The sequence below is a fragment of the Ursus americanus genome, chromosome 4, assembly GCF_024610735.1.
Source record: "Ursus americanus isolate L20-20 chromosome 4, mUrsAme1.1.p, whole genome shotgun sequence".
NCBI classification, from domain to species: Eukaryota; Metazoa; Chordata; class Mammalia; order Carnivora; family Ursidae; genus Ursus; species Ursus americanus.
Window position 1 is genome coordinate 98,464,563 of NC_142130.1, and position 17,160 is coordinate 98,481,722.

At 64.5% G+C, this 17,160-nt stretch overlaps 1 protein-coding gene across 16 annotated transcripts; it reads left to right on the forward strand.

The window, feature by feature from the left end:
• Positions 1 to 3,592: 3,592 nt before the first annotated feature.
• Positions 3,593 to 15,500, forward strand: LOC123779134 (uncharacterized). Of its 16 annotated transcripts, XM_087861854.1 has the most exons (5): positions 8,126 to 8,423; positions 10,684 to 10,839; positions 11,051 to 11,197; positions 12,220 to 12,300; positions 12,542 to 15,500. In XM_087861854.1, the coding sequence occupies exons 1-4, from the start codon at positions 8,262 to 8,264 to the stop codon at positions 12,289 to 12,291; spliced, it is 537 nt and encodes a 178-aa protein (XP_087717980.1). In that variant the 5' UTR covers positions 8,126 to 8,261; the 3' UTR covers positions 12,292 to 12,300; positions 12,542 to 15,500. The 16 variants fall into 16 exon arrangements, 2 of the variants coding, with proteins under 2 accessions (XP_087717980.1, XP_045632904.2); XR_015724301.1 differs by having other exon boundaries at positions 8,126 to 8,796; positions 9,566 to 10,839; positions 11,124 to 11,197; positions 12,220 to 15,500; XM_045776948.2 differs by having other exon boundaries at positions 12,220 to 15,500.
• The last annotated feature ends 1,660 nt before the right edge of the window (positions 15,501 to 17,160 follow it).

The following is a 17,160-nucleotide window of genomic DNA, read 5'->3' on the forward strand; positions in this document are numbered from 1 at the left end:
GCAGGGCTGGGAGGCCACGAGTGCCGAGGCCTCCCTGGTCACTCTGCTGGGTCCCTTGGGGTGACCAGCCACCTGGGCTCTTTGTCCACTCATCCATGGACATCCTGTTTCCTATGTGCGTTCTTGAGCACCTTCTATGAGCAAGGCACCCTGCCTGCTGAGAAAGACGGGAAGGTGAAACCGCGTGTGCCTTGCGGTGGGGACGTCTGTCTCCCAGGCTGGTGAGAGCCTCCCTCAGGCCGGCAATGTCACACGTCTGTCCCCAGAGCCCCTGGCCGGCCGGTGTGGGGGCCGAGTGTGGGGCTGTGGCTGGGGCCCTCGGGCGGGGAGGGCGTCCGTCCCGGCGGGCGGCGTTAGTGACTGTGCGCCTTCCGGCCCAAGCCGCCGGGCGAGCACCGTCACTTTGAAAATCTGGCTAATGTGACAAGTGGGGAAAAAAATTCTTTCAGTGTTCTTTCTCCTTGGTAAGTTTTCGATGGCCAGCGGGGCGAACACGCGGGAGCCCAGACAGGCCGAATCGCACCCCCCACCCCCTGCTTCCGGCATCCGCGTTCGACCGCGCGTCGTCCTCATGGCTTCGCCGGCTTGAGCTGCCGCTGCAGGGGTGCATCTCGCACACTTCCTACCGTGTGGACAGCCCTTCCTGCGGCGGGACTATTTCTCAAGGCACCGAGTTATTTTTTCCCTAATTTTTACAACCTATTCCCTCAGAGGTGGACCCGAGTGCCAGGCCCGGTGCAGGGACCACACCGGGGCCCGACCGCATGGCAGGACAGGAGTTAGTGAGGGTTGTGCGGGTGAGCAGGGCACATGGGAGGCCACGAGCTTCGTGTTAGCTGCTAACACCTTCACTCTGCCTGTGCGTGCGGGATGCGGGGTAGTCCTTGGAAAGCGCAGTTGCAGTCCCTCCGTGGAGGACTGTTGCAGCTGGCCGGTGGCCTGGCAGTCCACTCCGCATGCATGGGTGGGTAGGAGCCCAGGCCCCATGTGTGAATCCCAGGGCTGCTCCCGAGCGCTGTGTGACCCTGAGCTGGTGACTCACCCTCTCTGTGCCTCTGTGTGTGAGCTGTGAAATGGGGCAGACAGTGGGGCTCTGTGGGATTTCATGGGACATTCCTTCAGGGAGTGCACATCGCACGTCAGCTTTCCGGGGTGGGTCCTGGTCACGCCTTGCTGAGCCCCGGGGACCGTGATGGGGATGGCTTCCACCCAGCTGGCTGGTCAGGGCCTGGGAGGAGGGACAGGGGCACTCCAGGAGCAGGACGTGGTTTCGCATTTCTTACTTGGCGGTGGGCTCTGCCTGCTCAAAGGATGGTTTCTATTAGAGAAAGCCACCCACTCACCGCCGTGCCCCCCAGTCCTCCGGGGGTTCTCGCCCCGCTGGGCCAGCCACGCCCACCCCCATGTCCCTTTGGAGGCATCAGGGCCATGGACCTGCTTCTGCTTGTTGGCTCTTGTTACTAGGCTGCTGTATTTAAACAAAATTCTCCCGCTGAGAAAGTCTCTTGTTCTCTGCAAACCGGCGAGCAAGCCAGGAGCTTCCTGGACCCAGGCCGGTCCCTGCTTGTGAATCTGGACCCCACCCGACGTGGAGCCGTCTGGGGAGGGCTCAAGAAGAACATTGGGCCCCCTTCAGTCATCTGTCATCTTGGCCTGCCCTCACCTTCCGGGCCCTCCCCCCTGCCCTAGGTCCTGAGGAGGGTGAAGGCCCCTCTAGCCCTGGGGCCTCCCGGACGCTGCCCTGCAGGCCCTCGGTCACACACCTTCCCCTCACCTGCAGTGCCCTGGGAAACCCTCTAGGACAGGATCGCAGGCCGGCAGGTGCCCCTTGGAGCCAGCTGTCAATGGAGCTGGGAGAGGGTTTTCTAACGTAAGTAATGATTTCAGCCAAACAGCATCCTGTCCCCCTAAGCAAGTCTGCACCTGGTGCTGAACCCCTTTCAGCCTCTCGGCCCCTGGGAGGAGGGGGCCCTTCTGTGATCAGACGCCCCTCCTGGGCCCCGGGCCCCAGGCCCTCCGGCCCCACACAAGGTCCTGGCTGCTGCTTGGCTCCCCTTCTCTGGTCTCAAGGCTGACCCTTGTCATCTGTGGGGTCACCGTGTGCCCACGGCAGCAGGCAGTGTTGGCAATGACCTCTGGTTGTCTTGGGCATGGAGGGGGACCCACCTCGGGGCAGCCAGGATCTTCCTGTTTTCTGGCTGAAATGGGCCTGCTCCCCAGGGCATCCGGCTTAGCCGGCTGGCTCTGAACCGCTGTGTTGCTCATTCATAACCTTTTACTGTGAAAATAATTAAGAATGCCACTGGAGGTTTGGACCCAGAAAGGAAAAAGAAGCCATCCCAGCACAACCTTTCTCGTCATTATGGGGAAATCTGACATTTTTTTTTAAAGATTTTATTTATTTATGTGACAGAAATACAGCTAGCGAGAAGGGAACACAGACAGGGGGAGTGGGAGAGGAAGAAGCAGGCTCGCAGCGGAGAAGCCCGATGTGGGGCTCGATCCCAGAACGCCGGGATCACGTCCTGAGCCAAAGGCAGACACTTAACGACTGCGCCACCCAGGCGCCCTGGAAATCTGACATTTTAAACAGACTTGGGCCCCCTTTCTACACCCCGCCGCTGGCCTGGCCGCCTGTGGATGGCCCCTCGCTCTGGGCGCAGAACCCGCTTCCCCGTCCTGATAACAGTCCCACCTGCCCGTGAGAGGGCAGATGGCACGCCGGCATTCTGGATGCCTAACGTCCCCACACTTAAGAATCTAGACACAAATCCCTCATGGCGAATGTGGTCCTGAATGACAGCCCCCAGAGATATCCACGTGTCAGTCCACAGGACGTGTGAAAAGCTGCCTTACGTGGTGGGAGGGGCCTTGCAGATGCGATGAAGCCCCTTGAGCTGGCAAGCTGGGTACGGGGGCCTCCCTGTGATCCCAGCAGCCTAACAAGGAGGGGGGAGGCAGGAAGGGCAGAGTCAGGGGCCAGGGAGCCGCCATCGGGGGAGCGAGGGACAGCGAGCCAGGGAGTGCAGGTGCTCCTGGAGGCTGGAGACGCAGGAAGAGTGTCTCTGCTAGAGCCCCCGGCAAGGAGCCCGGTCTCGCTGACACGTGGGTTTTGGACTCCCGACCTCTAGCTCTGTGAGGAGTAAACGTGTCCTGTTCTGCGCCTCGAGCTTTGTGGCGATTTGTCAAGGCAGCTGCGGGACACTGCCCAGCCCAGCATTAGGTCACGGGAAGGGCTGGGGTCGTGGTCCCTGCAAAGGCCTCTCACCTGCAGCGTGCTATGTCGGGGTGAGACCCCGGTCCACCACCTGTGCAGGGCCCCTGGGATGTGCTTCCTGCCCCTCAGGTCCTGACGGCCAGCTCCCCTGCCCTGCACACCTGCACCCCTGAGCGTGGGCGCCCCACAGAGACACCCACAGTGGGTCTGTCCTAGCAGCCTTTCAGAGCTCAGGGGACGCTCCTGTCCCAGCACTGGGGCTTGGGCACGCCCAGGAACGGCCGACCAGGGGGCCCAGGGGTGCAGTGTGCATGGAGGGGTGGGAAGCTTGAGCGGGGGAGGGAGGCGGTCTGACCCAGGGCAGAGGACTGGGGACCCCATCTGGCACCACCCCAGCCTCCCGCAGAAAGAAGGCTGACCAGACGTGTGCTGAGCTGTCTGGAAGCACTTGACGCTCATGTGCCGTGGCCATCTGGATGCCGTAGCAGGAGCGCCCGGAGACCTGGTGGGTGGTGCGAGTGGAGACTGGTCTGCTCACGGAAAGGGCCATGCTGGCCTCACCCCTAATTATGCTTTTGTTTGTTTCTGTGTATGGGCGACCTTGACCTGCTCTTTGGCACAGCGGCCTTTTCTGGGACCTCACATGTGGAGCAGATGTGGGGGACATCCAGGCAGGTCGAAGGGTCCCCCAGGCGTGGCTCTGTGTCCCGTGGGCAGTGCTGTGGGCTGCCCCAACTGGGGAAGGACTGGGGGCTGGGCCGCGGACTTGGGGGTGAAAAGTTGCCGTCCTCGGACTCTCAGAAGCGGAGAGGCCTCTTCGGGCCTCTGTGCAGGTCTGCAGGCCCCACTCCGGTGAGGAGAGGCCAGGGGACAGGGGCACGGGTGAGGGCGTGAAGCTGGGTCGCGGGGTGGGGGTGGGGCGGCATTGCTTCGTACAGTGGGAAACCACTCTGCTGTGGCCTGGTCCCAGCCTCGGACCTGTGCTCCGCGGTCTAGGTGTTGGTTATACTGGTTTTCGAGTCCTAACTAGCTAGTAACACTTACCGTCGAACCCTGCCGTGCAGACCTGCGGCTCGACTGGAAGTCCTACGGCGGCCTCCCGGAGAAACGTCTTCTGCCTCGGTCTCCCCCTTCGCCTCACGGACTCGGTTGACTGACGGGCGGCACCCCTCTGCTCACGAGGTGGTTGGAGCAGGGCTGCGGGATTTACTCCCTTTGTGGGTTTTTAGGTATTTAGAAGCCCCTCATTCGACCCTCACCCTTGTCTTTTTAACGAACGTTCTAGCTCCTTGATGCGCTTCCCCGGGGGCTCCGTAGGCGATCAGGACTGTGTGCGCGGGGTCACTGAGAGGCCGCGCTGAGACCCTGCGGGCTGCGATTTCTTTTCTCCGTGAGTCTGAGCTTCCAGAAGACCAGGCAGGGCACCGAGATGAGGCGGGGTCCTCGGAGACCCTCCTGCGGCCGCACGCGGCTCCCTTCCTATTCAGCTAGATCGTCCGATGTCCTGTCTTCCTCCTGCCTCCGCGGCCGGCCGCCTCTCGGTCTGTCCTGTGTCTGTGAGCTCCCCTCCGTGAGCCGGGGCCTTGGGTCACGGGGTCTCCCCCAGGTGTGCGAGCTCCCTGCTGTGTGTGCCTGCCCGTCCTTGGGTCCCCTTGGGAGGCAGCAGAGCGCCGGGTCCCGCCAGGCCTGCGCCTCCTGTCCGTGGCACCTGAGTGTCTGGGGGACGCTCCTGCTGTCCGCCGTGGCTTCGAGGCCCTTTCCGGGGGTCACGTCTGCTGCCGTGCTCCTGCAGGCTTCACTGGACTTCACCCAGGAGCTGGGGGCATGTCGTCTCCGTCCCGCAGGGCCAGGTGAGGCTGGGCTACCCGCGGGACGCGTCACACTCAGGGACCAGGGTAGGAGGGTGCTCCGTGAAGTGCTGATGGGCACCCGGGGAACTCTCTGCACAAGGAGAGGAGATGGTGGATGCGCCACGGCCCGTCCACGTCCTGCACGTGTCCCCACCATGGGACGCCACGCGACAGCCCCGTGCACGTCCACAGCCATGTGGCTCTGCTCTGGACACCCCTTCCACCTCCCAGTAACAGTGACCTTCAGTCCTGACAGCCGGCAGCGCTCGCATGAACAGGGGCCAGACGCGGACGGGCCCTGGGGTCCTGGGGTCTGGCGTCCAGTCCCTTAAGAGACCCTGGACCCCCAGGGCCACGCGCCAGGTTGGGCCTGCTCGGCACTGTTGTCTCCATGAACGGCTGGACAGATGACCTTGGGGATCCCAGACGCTGCTTTTGGAGGATTTCCCGCTGTCCTCCTGGGGAATGGGTGTCTGCTCTGGGCACAGAGCTGCGTTCTCTCGTCTTCCATCAGAGATGCATGAGGACAGCGGGGTCCCCCAAGCGTCCCGTCTCCTCTGTTTACGTCACCGTCAGGTCAGGCTGGCAGCCGAAGCCAGACGGGCCCCGTCCTGGGTCGCCAGAGCTGCACTCAGGGCACACATCCGCCCACATCACCCGCATCGCCTGTGTGAGAGGGCTAAGGAAGGCACGAGGGCCTGAGCTCCTCCGGGCCCAGGAGCAGACCGTGGATGGCCCTTGTGCCGCAGGACTGTCCCCACGGGGCACCGGGACAGCTCCCGCCTTGATTCCGGCTCAGCCGAGGACTCCGGGTGATTTGGGTCCCCAGCACATCTGGGAAGGAGAGGGAAGGTCGTGCTGGCGGACGCCAATCCAGCACGCTTGAGGTGCCTCTTCTGCGAGTATCCCAGCAACAGGATTAGGGCTGGTGGGGATGGCATTCCCCAGGGCCCACTCCTGCCGCCCCCTGGAACCTTCTGGGGCCAGCGGTGGGGAATGGCATGGGGGCCGCGTGGAACAGGCTACCTGCCCTCCCAGCTGGCCACCGGGAGCCAGTGGTGCAGGACTCAGGGAGAAGGGGCCACGGCTCCTGGGACCCAGGGACTGGGGGAGCCACATTTTCATCTGGAAGCTGGGCGTGGCCACATGCAGGCCCTGCTCCCGTGGCCTGGGTCCTGCTGTGCCACGTGCACGGTCCTGCCTTTCTCTTGGAAGGGCAGAGGCACCTCGATGATGACCCGTCCTGCTTCTCACGTGCACCCCTCGCACTGCGGGACTGGCCTCTACAGATCCCCACAAGCCCCGGGGATCCACGCTGGTTCCTGCTCTGTCCTGGGCTAGTTGGTACCCATGCATCCGTGCATGGGCTGCTCAGCCCCCTCCGAGGCCTGCCCTGAGGACAGATGGACAGACAGGCTCCGGGCAGGCTGGACGTCGTCCCAGGAAGTGTTTGCAGCCCTTAGGTCTCATCCTCACTGAAATTTTATTATTGTTATTTTAAAGATGTTATTTGAGAGAGACAGAGAAAGTATAGCGGGGGGGGGGGGGCGTGGATCAGAGGGAGAAGCCAACTCCCCGCCCAGCAAGGAGTGCGACCCGGGACTCGATCCCAGGACCCTGGGAGCCTGGTCTGAGCTGAAGGCAGACGCCCCACCGATGGAGCCGCCCAGGCACCCTCCCTGAGATTGTAGATCCCGTACCGCGTGCAGAGGGCCCGCGTCCTGGCGGAGCCGAGGGCCGCGCATCGAGGGGCCCCGGGACGTGGCGGCAGCTGGCCCGGGAAGCAGGAGTCCGGGCAGGCTGTGCAGCGGGACGGTCACCAGGCCGGGTTTGTCGTAGTGGAGGAGCCCCGCTGCACAGAACGTGGGGGTGTCCCCCGCATGGGGGTGGCAAAGCAGCGGTAACAAGTCATCCCCTCCACCGGCGGGCGGTCGGCTTGGGGCCTCCGTGGGCTGGTGCGCCCCCCACACCCCCCTTGTTCGGCGCAGCCCGGAGGCGCGGTGGGATGGGGGGATGTTCCCTGGGCGCACCCCCCTTCCTGAAAGCGAGGCCGTTTGGTGCAGGCCCAGCGCACTGGGGGGATTTGGGCCGCGGCTCCGGCTCTGCGTCTGCAAGACCCGCGTCTGTCGGATGAGCAAACGCTCCCGATGCGCCTGCAAGGGTCATCGGGGCCAGATCCCGGAGGCTGCGTCCAGGCTCCCAGGTGAGCGGAGCTCGCACCGTTTTGCCGTCAGCTGCGCGTGGTGCCCTCTTGCTGGGAGATCCTCCCTCCCAGCAGCTCGCGGGAAGCAGGCTGCCGGTCCTCGCCGCCCGCGGGCCAGGGACCTGGTTTCACAGGACACAGCAGACGCCGCGCAGATAACCGTCTCCCACAGGCGCAGGGGGAGTGGCGGCCCGCTCAGGGTGACCGCGCCTCTGGAATCCCCAAGGCTTTCACTGGTACGTGCTCAGCGGTGTCTGCCCTGAGCCCACCGGTCATTCAGGTTGTGCCGCCCCTCCCCCCCGTTCCCGAGGCGTGTCGCATTCTGGGGGGGCCCTCACTCCCTCCCACCCAACACGCTCACATACGTGCCCCCACGCTCCCACAGGGTTGTGTCTCGGGGCAGAGGGACCGCTCATGGGCTCCCTGCCCCCGCCCAGGGGAGAGGCGGCATTGTCCCTGGGCCGTGGCCTCCTGGGCCCGCTGCGTGTGGGTTCTGGAGGCTCAAGGGTTCCACGGCCCTGCTACGGTTCCCTTACCCCAGGGGCAGGCCCCGTTTGGAAATCGGTGTGGAGGTTTGAGGGTGGCTGCTTTCGTCTGGGGGTCCCCAGGCCCCTGAGTCCCCTTGCTGGGTGTGGGGGCCTGTGGGAGCTCCGGTCACCCCCCACTCCTCCAGGAACTGCTCACATGACTCGAAGAGAGAAGGATGTGGGAGCCTCCACCCGCAGGTGCTTCCCAGGCGGACAGGACCCCGGGGGCCTCCCGCCTCCATTGGGGTGCTGTGTGGACTTCTGACTTCCTTCAGGATGGTGGACCTCTGAGTCCCCGTCTCTGCAGGGTCGGCCCAGGTCGACGGCACAGATACATCCCCCCCCGGTGGCCCCTGAGTCACCCAGGTTAGCGCTGAGTTAATTATCTGGGACATGGTCAAACATTAACACATCAGGCCCGACAGGGCACCCCCCCTTGGAAGAAAAGCTCCGTCTTCGCCCAGATGTGTTGTGGACACGTGGCCGGGAGGTTCCTTCCCTCTGGCTGCGTGGTCCGGAGCTGGAGCCACAGCCTTGGGGCCGTCTCGGGACCAGCTCTGTGGCGTTGTCCCCGCGGTTCGTGGCTGGACAGGCCAGGTCTCCCAGACTTTGATCTGGGATCTAAGGTGGGACAGTGTGAGCAGGACTGGAGTGGACGAGGAGAGCGCCCCCGCCAGGGTGTGCAGGCCAGGGAGCCTGGCCAGCCGTCTGCGGAGGCACCTAGGCCAGGGACAGTGGGCAGCCAGGGGGGAGGGACAACCCCTGAGGGGCCGGGCAGGCCGCCTCTGCGCCCAGGCGTCTGGTCGGACGTGCGTAGCAGCACAACGAGCTCCTCATGGCCGTTTGCAGGGCGTCCGAGGAGCAAGTCGATCAAATCCATGTTCGCGGCGCCCTCTGTGTGGGCTCTGCAGCGGGAGCCCGTCCGTGCTGCCCAGAAGGCTGCAGCTCAGACCCGGGGAGCAGACGGAAGGCCCCTCTCGCTGAGAAGCAGTGAAGCAGGTGGGGAGGGGGGCGGGGCCCCAGGTGAGCACACCTGTACCAGCTCTGCCCTGTGTTAGCTGCGGGACCCTGGGGAGGGGATGGCCCGGAGTCCCCTGCAGAGAGCGTCCCCTTGTGTCGGGGGAGCGGCCCCGTGTCTCTTGGGGTCCTGGCCCAGACAGTGCAGGGGTGAGATGGTGGGGGAGGTGGGCCCTGTCTCCAAGGCTGGCCTCTGAAACGGGCCCGCGGTGTGGACTGTGCCCCTGAATTCAGAGCTCAGGCGGCTGTGGCCAGATTCTCGTGGTTTCTGCCCACAGTTTGGAAGAAAGGGAGCCACCCCGGCCAGTTCCGGAAGAGCCGTTCCCTGTGGGGGAGGGTCCCAGGGCTGATGGCTCAGGGACGTGGCTTGCCTCCCACGGAGCCCTGCCGAGGCCGCGGAGGCTGTCCGTCCCCCTTCCCGCCTTGTGACCACCCCTTTGGGTGCCGCCCACAGCACCAGGCTCCCCAGAGGGTCTCGGGGGGCCCCCAGGAGGAGGTGGCCATCAGGGTATCAAGTGCTGCTCAGTTCTGGGGCGTCCCTGAGGGTCACAGGGCAGGGCCTGCAGCCCCCACAGCGGCTGGCGCACGGAAGCAGGTCAGGGGCTCTGTGCTGGAACTTTCCACAGATGCCAGAGGCTGCCGCTGGAGGCTCTTGGTCTTAGGGTCCCTTTGGGAAGGGTTTAGAGTGTGTGACTCAGCCCACAGACATCACGGTGTGTGACCCTGGCCCTGTGACTTCTTGGTTTCTCAGCCGCACGTTGTCCTTGTACGGATCCCACAGCGGACGCCACAGCTCGCCCAGCGCCTTCTGCGCGCCTCTCGGAGGGAGAGAGGGCATCCTGGGGGGGCGGAGCCTGGCAGGAGAGGCTTGGCTGCTCCCCACGCTCCTGGTCCTGAAGCCCCAGGTCCCCTGGGTGTGTCCTGCCTCCCTGCCTTTCCCAGCCGCTTGGGAAGGCGCAGAGCCCGGGGATCCAGACTTGGTGCCTGGACGGGAATGGCCCTCCTGAGGCTCAGCGTGGGGGGGGACTGTGGGGTGCTCCCCAGGCGGCCAGAGGGCTCGTGGTTTTACAGAACAGATGTAGGGGCTGAGGGCTCTTCCTGGGCCCCGGTGGATGTAGCTGGGCCCCGATGGGAACTTGGTTCTGTTTGATTTGGGCCCTAATGACATTGACGGCGGGAGCAGGACGGGGAGGAGAGGAGGGACGACGGCAGGCTGGTGCTCGGTGGATACTTAGGCCTCCTCATCGAGCCTGAACTTGTGTCTGCACATGGTCGCAGGGTGGTGGACCTTTGCTCTCTCAGTGCTCGCGGGCGCCGCTCTTGGCTATCGGGACCCCGGGGAGAACCGTGTGGGTGCAGACGCCTCACACAGGCGGGAGCCCGGAGCAAGGGCTTTAAGCCACTTGTCTTTTTGCCCGCTGTACTTTGCAGGGCGGCTCCCGTGGGCCGGGAGGGGGGTGGCGGTCCGGCTGCAGCTAAGCTCCTGGGGCGGCCAGCGACAGGCTGGGAACCCGGCTGGCCCAGCTCAGCTCGCGGCCTGAGGCTCAGGCCCCACGCGAGTGCTGGAACTCGGGCTGTATTCTCTGGTGAGGGGCGTCTGTGACCCCCAGGGGCTGGGGGGACGCAGTGTTGCCTCCTGTGCCCCGAGCTTGGCTGGCCCATCTGTGGACAGTATGTGAGGACAGGGTGGGGGGAGGGCAGCAGCAGGCTTGGGGGCGCCTCTTCTGCTGAAGCAAACTGCCGAGCACTAGCCGTTAGGGCCCTGCATGGGACGGGCCCATGACCACGCAGAGGGGGCAGTGGCTTTCCCTTCCACCCTGCAGGCCCCCGGGAGCGGCAGGGTGGCCACTGCAGCCTGGTTCACTGCAGGTGCTTGTCGGAGGACGCCTCGAGTGCACCCAGGCTTGCAACTTTGAGGACCGTGTCTGCAGCAGCTCGGTGCTGAGCAAGGGCCCCCAGCTCCTGGTCTGTGTGGCTTGTACACGTCCCTTGCTTTGCCTGCTGCCCATGGGCAATTGCCTTTTGGTGAGGACTCCAGCATCCTGGACGTAAGGTCGCCTTCTTCCCCGGTGTGGAGCCCTCCCTGGCCGCCCCGCAGACACGCGCAGGGCCCTCCTCCTTGCAAGGGCTCACGGCTGGGGAGCAGGAGGACTGGACCTTGGGGCCCCGCTGGGACCTGGGAATGCAGGGGAAGGGAGCTGCCCTCGCAGAGCTGAGAGGGTGCTGTTCCCAGCAGGCAGGGCACTGGGCGCTGCTGCCCATGGGTCTGACAGAACAGCGCGTCCCCAGCATCATGCACCGCTTTTCAGGGACTGCGCGTGCGCCTGTGAGCCGTTGTGCATGTTTGAAACCCGGGTTTCTCCGGAGCATGTGTAAGCTGCTGGTAAGAGGCTGGTGACGCACCTGGACCCTGTGGGGCTCACATTGAAATGCCACGTCCCCTCCCGGCTGCCGCCCTTCCTCCTAAGGGTGCACAAACTTTCCAAAGCCTCCCGACCCTTCCCTGCCCGTGACCTCCACTCACTTCCAGGTGTGGACCCCAGGAGGCGGGTCAGGACCCCCTCACCCACCAGCGGCCCAAGTGGCTTTTTGTTCCCCGGCCTGATGGCTCCCGTGGCCCCAGACCCCTGACCCCACCCGGGCGCTGGCTGGGACCTGCTTGGCAAGGGTGTCGAGCCCGTGGGCCGTGCACCGCCTCTCCTGGGCAGGCCCCCTCTTGCCCCTCGCCCATCCCGGCCGTGACCTCACCCGTCTGCCTGCGTGTCGGGACAGCCCACCTGTGCTTGGCGGGAGGCTCCGGGAGGCCTGCTAGGGGTTTGGGGCTGACGCGGGGTGAGTTGCCCTGAGTCGACAGCATTCGAATTTGCCGTCTTATTGTGGGGTTGTTGCCTCAGGCCCTGACCCTCCAGCGCTGCTGGCTGCTTGGAGTCCTGCCAGGCTCCGGGGTCGGATTTCCGTCGCCCAGCAGACAGTTCGCTCTGACTTGGGGAGCGCTGGGCCCGTGGCTGGGTGCAGAGGGGGTGAGGCCTCAGGAATCCGAGGCCTCGGGGATGCGGGCTCACACCTGGGCCATGAGCTCAGGTCTGACTAATGAGGCACAGTGACTCATGGCCCCAGGGCCTCCGCAGCACGGGCTGCTTCCCAGCTTCGTCTTGGGAGCCCAGGACACCGTTCACACCACCTCCCCCATGCAGCCCTCCTGGCCGTCCCCCACCCCGTCCCTCCACGAGCACCGCTGAGGGCACGTCTCGCCCTGTTGTGCGGGGTCTGGGCAGGGCCCTTGGAGCTTGGGGAGCAGGTGGGGGATGAGGCCATGTGCTTGGATGGGCTGCGTGGTTGGGCTGCCTACCCGATGAGGGCTGGCAGCCTGTGAGGAAGGCAGCTGACCTTGGCCCATTGGCACAGGTAGGGACCAGGACGGAGGTCAGGAGACCCCAGGACACGAGGTGGGCCATCTCCACACGTCAGGAGCTTTAACCTCTGCAGGTTGGAAACAATCGGATTCTTACCATTTTTGGGGGGTAAATTTCACATAGCACAAAGTTAACCATTTAAAGCCAATGATTTAGGGACATTTAGTCACAATGTCATACAGCTGTCACGTGTCTGGTTCTGGAACGTTCTCAGGAGGGAGCCCCCCTGCCCCGTCCATGGCAGTCGCTCCCCACCCCCGCGCTCCGCGCCCGGCTGCCGCAGCTGCCCTCCATCTGCGGTTTGCCCTCTCCAGGCATGCCGCGTGGCTGGGATCCTGTGTCCTGTGTCCTGTGTCCTGTGGCATCTGGCTTCTCCCGCTGAGCATGACATGCTCCAGGTCCTTCCGGGCCTGTCCACGTGGCAGCGTGTGCCGGAGCCACATCCCTTTCTGTGGACGAAGGGTACGCTCCGTAGATGCGTACGTGGGCAGCACGTTGCCTGCCGCTGAAATGTCTCCGGAGCGAGTACTGTGGCTTTCCTTCACCGTGGCCCAGGGTGCGTCTGTGAGCCCTTCTCCCGCGTGGCCCGTGGAGGAGCATGTCGGCAGCACCTCCCAGGACTGAGGCGAGGGCCCGTCGGGAGGTGAGGATGCGGAGTGCTTCTCTCTGGCCCGCCATCGCAGAGCTGGGCAGAGGTCAGGGGCGCGGCAGGTGCTGGAAGGAGGGTCGCTGCTGGCGCAGAAGGGACGTGTGTGCACCCCGCGCACTGGGCTGGGTGTTCGCGGGGCGTGTTCCTTCGTCTGTGCGCAGACAGGCTCCCCCGCTGAGAGCTGTGTCCCAGGAAGGCTGGTTCCTGGGTCCCCTCTCCCCCTTTCCCCTCCCTGTGGTCCCGTGGGGGGGCTGGAGGCGTCTTCTTCCAGGTTCAAATTCTGACGGATGCACAGGCCATGGGCACCGAGACCCACCGACATGGTGAGGGACAGGTGCGGACAGAAGCATGTGCTTCCTGTTACCGTCTGTGGCCCTCTAGCTGGCGGTTCCTCCGTATGGCCAGAGAGACTGCGGGGCGTGTCTTCCCACCACTCCGTTCCCCGTCAGTGGGGTCCCTTGGGAGCCGTGTGACACTCAGCCGCTGGTGTCCCTCCCCACCTCCCCGGGCCCATCACTCCTGGGGTTGGCTCCCTGCTCCCGCGGAAGGGCTGCTGGCTGCCCAGCATGGAGTGAGGTGTGGACTGGGGCCTTGGTTGTGTCCCTGCATGTACCAGGACTCTCCACGCTCCATGGTGACTCTGAGCTCAAGTTCGGAGCCAGTGGAGGGTCCTCCCAGCTCCTGTTGGTTTGCCCTCCTGGGGCACAGATGTCCCGAATCCACTAATGTGGCAGAAGGAGGGGCCCTCAGCCACCTGCCCAGCTGCTCCGCAAGGGTCCCAGGTGGGGCACCCGGGGCTTCTGCCCTCCCTGAGCCTGCGTGGGCTGTGGAGGAGGGGGCTGGTCTGCACAGGGCGGGCTTGGGGTCACTGGTGGTGAACCCGGGTCTGGTTACAAAGGCAGATGGAGAACGTGGGTGGCTGCCTAAGCCCCTGGAAGCCCAAGAATGTGGAGAGGGCTCATCTTGGTCTCAGGTCTTGTGGTCTTGGGGTGAATTTGCTTTTATTTCTAGGCAAAGACCACACCGAGAGACCTTTTATGGCCTGGCAGACGCCCCCGGCCCTGAGCGCTTTCATCAGGCAGCCTGTCAGGGGCACTGGCCGGCCGGCCGCGATCACGGGGCCCTGCCCCGCGTCAAGAGTGCACGTGGCGGGTCTGCTGGGTGGTGGGGGACCAAGGCAGAAGCAGGATGTGGGGGGACGGCCACACCTCCACTGTGCCCCGTCTGTAACCGCGCATGACCGCTCCGTCCTGCAGGAGCCTGGCCGTTTTGCTTCCAGGTGATTTATTTGCTAGGCTGGGGGCCGATGTCCCAGGAGGAGGTCACATTCCATTCATAGCAGCTTATCTGGGCTGTCAGGCAGGCCTGGGAGGGGGTCTGAGACAGAACAGAGCTCTCCTCTCTCAAGTTCCTGCATGCTGGGGTCCAAGGCAGCAGGAGGTGTTTGCAAAGACCTCGAGTGAGCGCCTGCTGTGTGCAGACTCAGCCGCCATTGCTCACAGCCCAGAGGAGGCGGGACCCACCCCACACAGCAGCGGGCCTCGCGCTGATGGCATGGGGGAGGGGGATTCATTCTGATGGGGGTTCCTGACGCCCCAGAGCATGGTGATGTGATCAAGGCCCCAGGAGTTGTGCCGATGCTTTTCCAGACCCTACAGAATTCTCCCCGACGCCCCCCACCCCAGCAGACCCCCAGCCGGCTCTGTGAGGCTTTCGGACGAAGTGTGGGGGGGAGCCGGCTGGGAGCGAGCAAAGCTGGACGTCGAGGAAGGTGACATGCTAGGCCATCCCCGCAATGCCTGGCTGACTCTGGACTCTGGGTCCGTGGCAGGAGGCCTTCATCAGAGGCCTAGGGGGCCCCACCCTTCATGTCTTTGGGGGGATGCCCCAGTCAGCTTGCTGGCAGCTGTGAATGGGGCAATACCAGGGGCCGGGATGCCCCCTCTGCTTTCTGGACCTGGGCCCCTGTGCTGAGGGTCACAGCCTCCAGGTGGGAGGGCGTCTTATAGGGTGGGGAGCCCCAGGCGAAGGGGACGGGTCAGCCCTGGGAGAAGCACCAGGTATGGGGGGAGGGACCCCAAAGCCGCCGCCTGTGAGCTTGTTCAAGGACCGGCCTGTGTCAAGGGCTGAGCAGTGGGATCTGTGGGGGGGCTCCTCCCGACAGCCCGCGGAGGCTCTGGGGTCCGTGCTCCTGTACTCAATCCGCCACCCGCGGTTGCCGGGCTGAGGTCCCTGTCTCCGCGCCCGTGTGGAGACGTGACTTGGGACTTCTGAGGGGGCCGCCGGGAGGGAGCCGTCTCGTCCCCTCTGCCCGGAGCCCGCCCACTGCTCCATGGGCGGACATCAGGACGACCCCGCCACTGCCCGCCGGACTTCCAAAGTTTTGCCGAACGTGCCGTGGGGCCTGCCCGGGATGCGCCTCCTGGAGGGCACCCGTCCACTTCGCCGTGACGACCTGTGGGAAAACGCCATTCATTTTGAAGGGGTCAGACTCTCCTGAATGTCCGTCTCTGTTCACCCTCAAGGGTCCTGGAAGAACAAGGAGAGAAGCACGGACAGTGTGTTCAGATGTCCCTAAGAACATTTCAGTCCGTTTCTGTAAATAAAAACAACCCTTCACTTTTGTAAGTGTTTTCTTAGCAGACTTAAAACCACCGGGACGGGGCTGCCTGCTGCGTGGGGCTGCGCCATCGCGGTTCTCACGGGTGGGAGCCCGGCTGCCAAGGCCCCTCCCAGGGAGGGGCAGTGGAAGCCCTGGGGCCTAGGCCGGCTCATCAGACAGCAGACTGACCCTGCCCCGTCCCACGCCGCAAGGACGCCCATTCATCGAGGCCTTCATGACCTCCCGTCCGTTTGTCCTCACGAGAGGCCTCTGTCTGCGAGAACAGGCTTGGGGTGGCTGTCTGAGGGGCCAAGGGGGCTGGCAGCGTCTGGGGGCACCTCAGTCCTGTGTTCTACTCCGCGGGTTGACGGGCCCCTCTTTGGCCTTGTGACTCAGGGACGCAGCGTCTCCTCTGTGCCGCCGTTTCCCCCCCTGCGGACGGGCTCACGGAGGCGCTGGCTGCCGGAGGGCCACGTGGGGGTCCGGATGGCGCTGAGAAGCATTTAGCTGGTGGTGGGCGCCTCTCCAGAGCCCCCCAGTCCCACAGGTGAGTGTCGTGGAAACAGGGAGGGCTTCTGCCCTTTGACGCCAGGCCTTGGAGGGCAGGACGGCAGCGTGTCCCCACGCGGGGATGGGGGTGCCACCCCAACACGTCTGATCTCACACTGAAGGCAGAGCTGCTCCAGTCAGCTCCAAGCCACAGTTGACGTGCTCGGGGTCGGCTCCTCTGTCAGCCTGCCCTGCGGCCACACCGGCTCCCTCACACCCCCCGGGGACCGCGGCCGCTCTGGCCTTTGCATGGTGGCTTTGACAGAAGGGCTGTCAGGACATTTAAAGTCAACATGGAGAAGAAACGCAGAGGGAGCGGGAGACAGAACTTGAACTCATTCCTACCAGTTGGTTGTTTCCGTGCGGGGGCTTTGGGGCATGTCCGAGGCACAGGCTGGCTGCTGGGGAGGAGATGGGGGCCTCATCCTGGCCGGGGGCCCGGAGGGTTGGCCCCTGGAGTTGTCTCCTGCACACGCTCAGTTCATCTCATTGTCCCCATCAGGAAGTGCTGGAGCTGCTCTGGACTGGGTTGACCCCAGGGCCTTTGAACAGCCCATTCTGGAGTCTGAAGCTTTGCTCTTGTCATGGTTCATGTTATGCAGACAGGCTGCAGTTTGAGAAGAGCTTGAGGCATAAAAACTCTCATCAGGGGAGGGGAGTACATCGAGGAGGGGGTGTCCAGCACATGTGGTGTTCTGGAGGGATGTGGGCAGTGGGGTTTGTCTCTGGAGCGCCCACTGCCCCTTCCCTGTTGGGCACAAGGTGGGGGAGGAGCTCGTGCACACCCAGAGTGGAGGGCGCCGAGCACGTGGACTAGCAGGTGAGGGTTCTAGGAAGTGGGGTGGAGCTGCAGGAGGGTAGGAGGGAGAGGAAAGTGGTGGACATGTCTCCTTGGCGGCCCTGTGTCCAGGGATTGGGGGCCACTTCGAGCCAGAGAGCCCCCCCCACAGGTTTGGCAGTAGCCCCTCCCCAGCACCCCCAGCCTGGGCAGTTTGGTCCGTGGCCAGGTCTGTGGCTGCGTGGTCAGGCTGGGCACAGAAGCCCAGCTGTTGGACACGCATCCAGAGTTCAACTGTGGCCACAGGGCCGTGTGGGAAGGCCGGCCCCATCCTTGGTGAGTGTGGGGGGCTGGG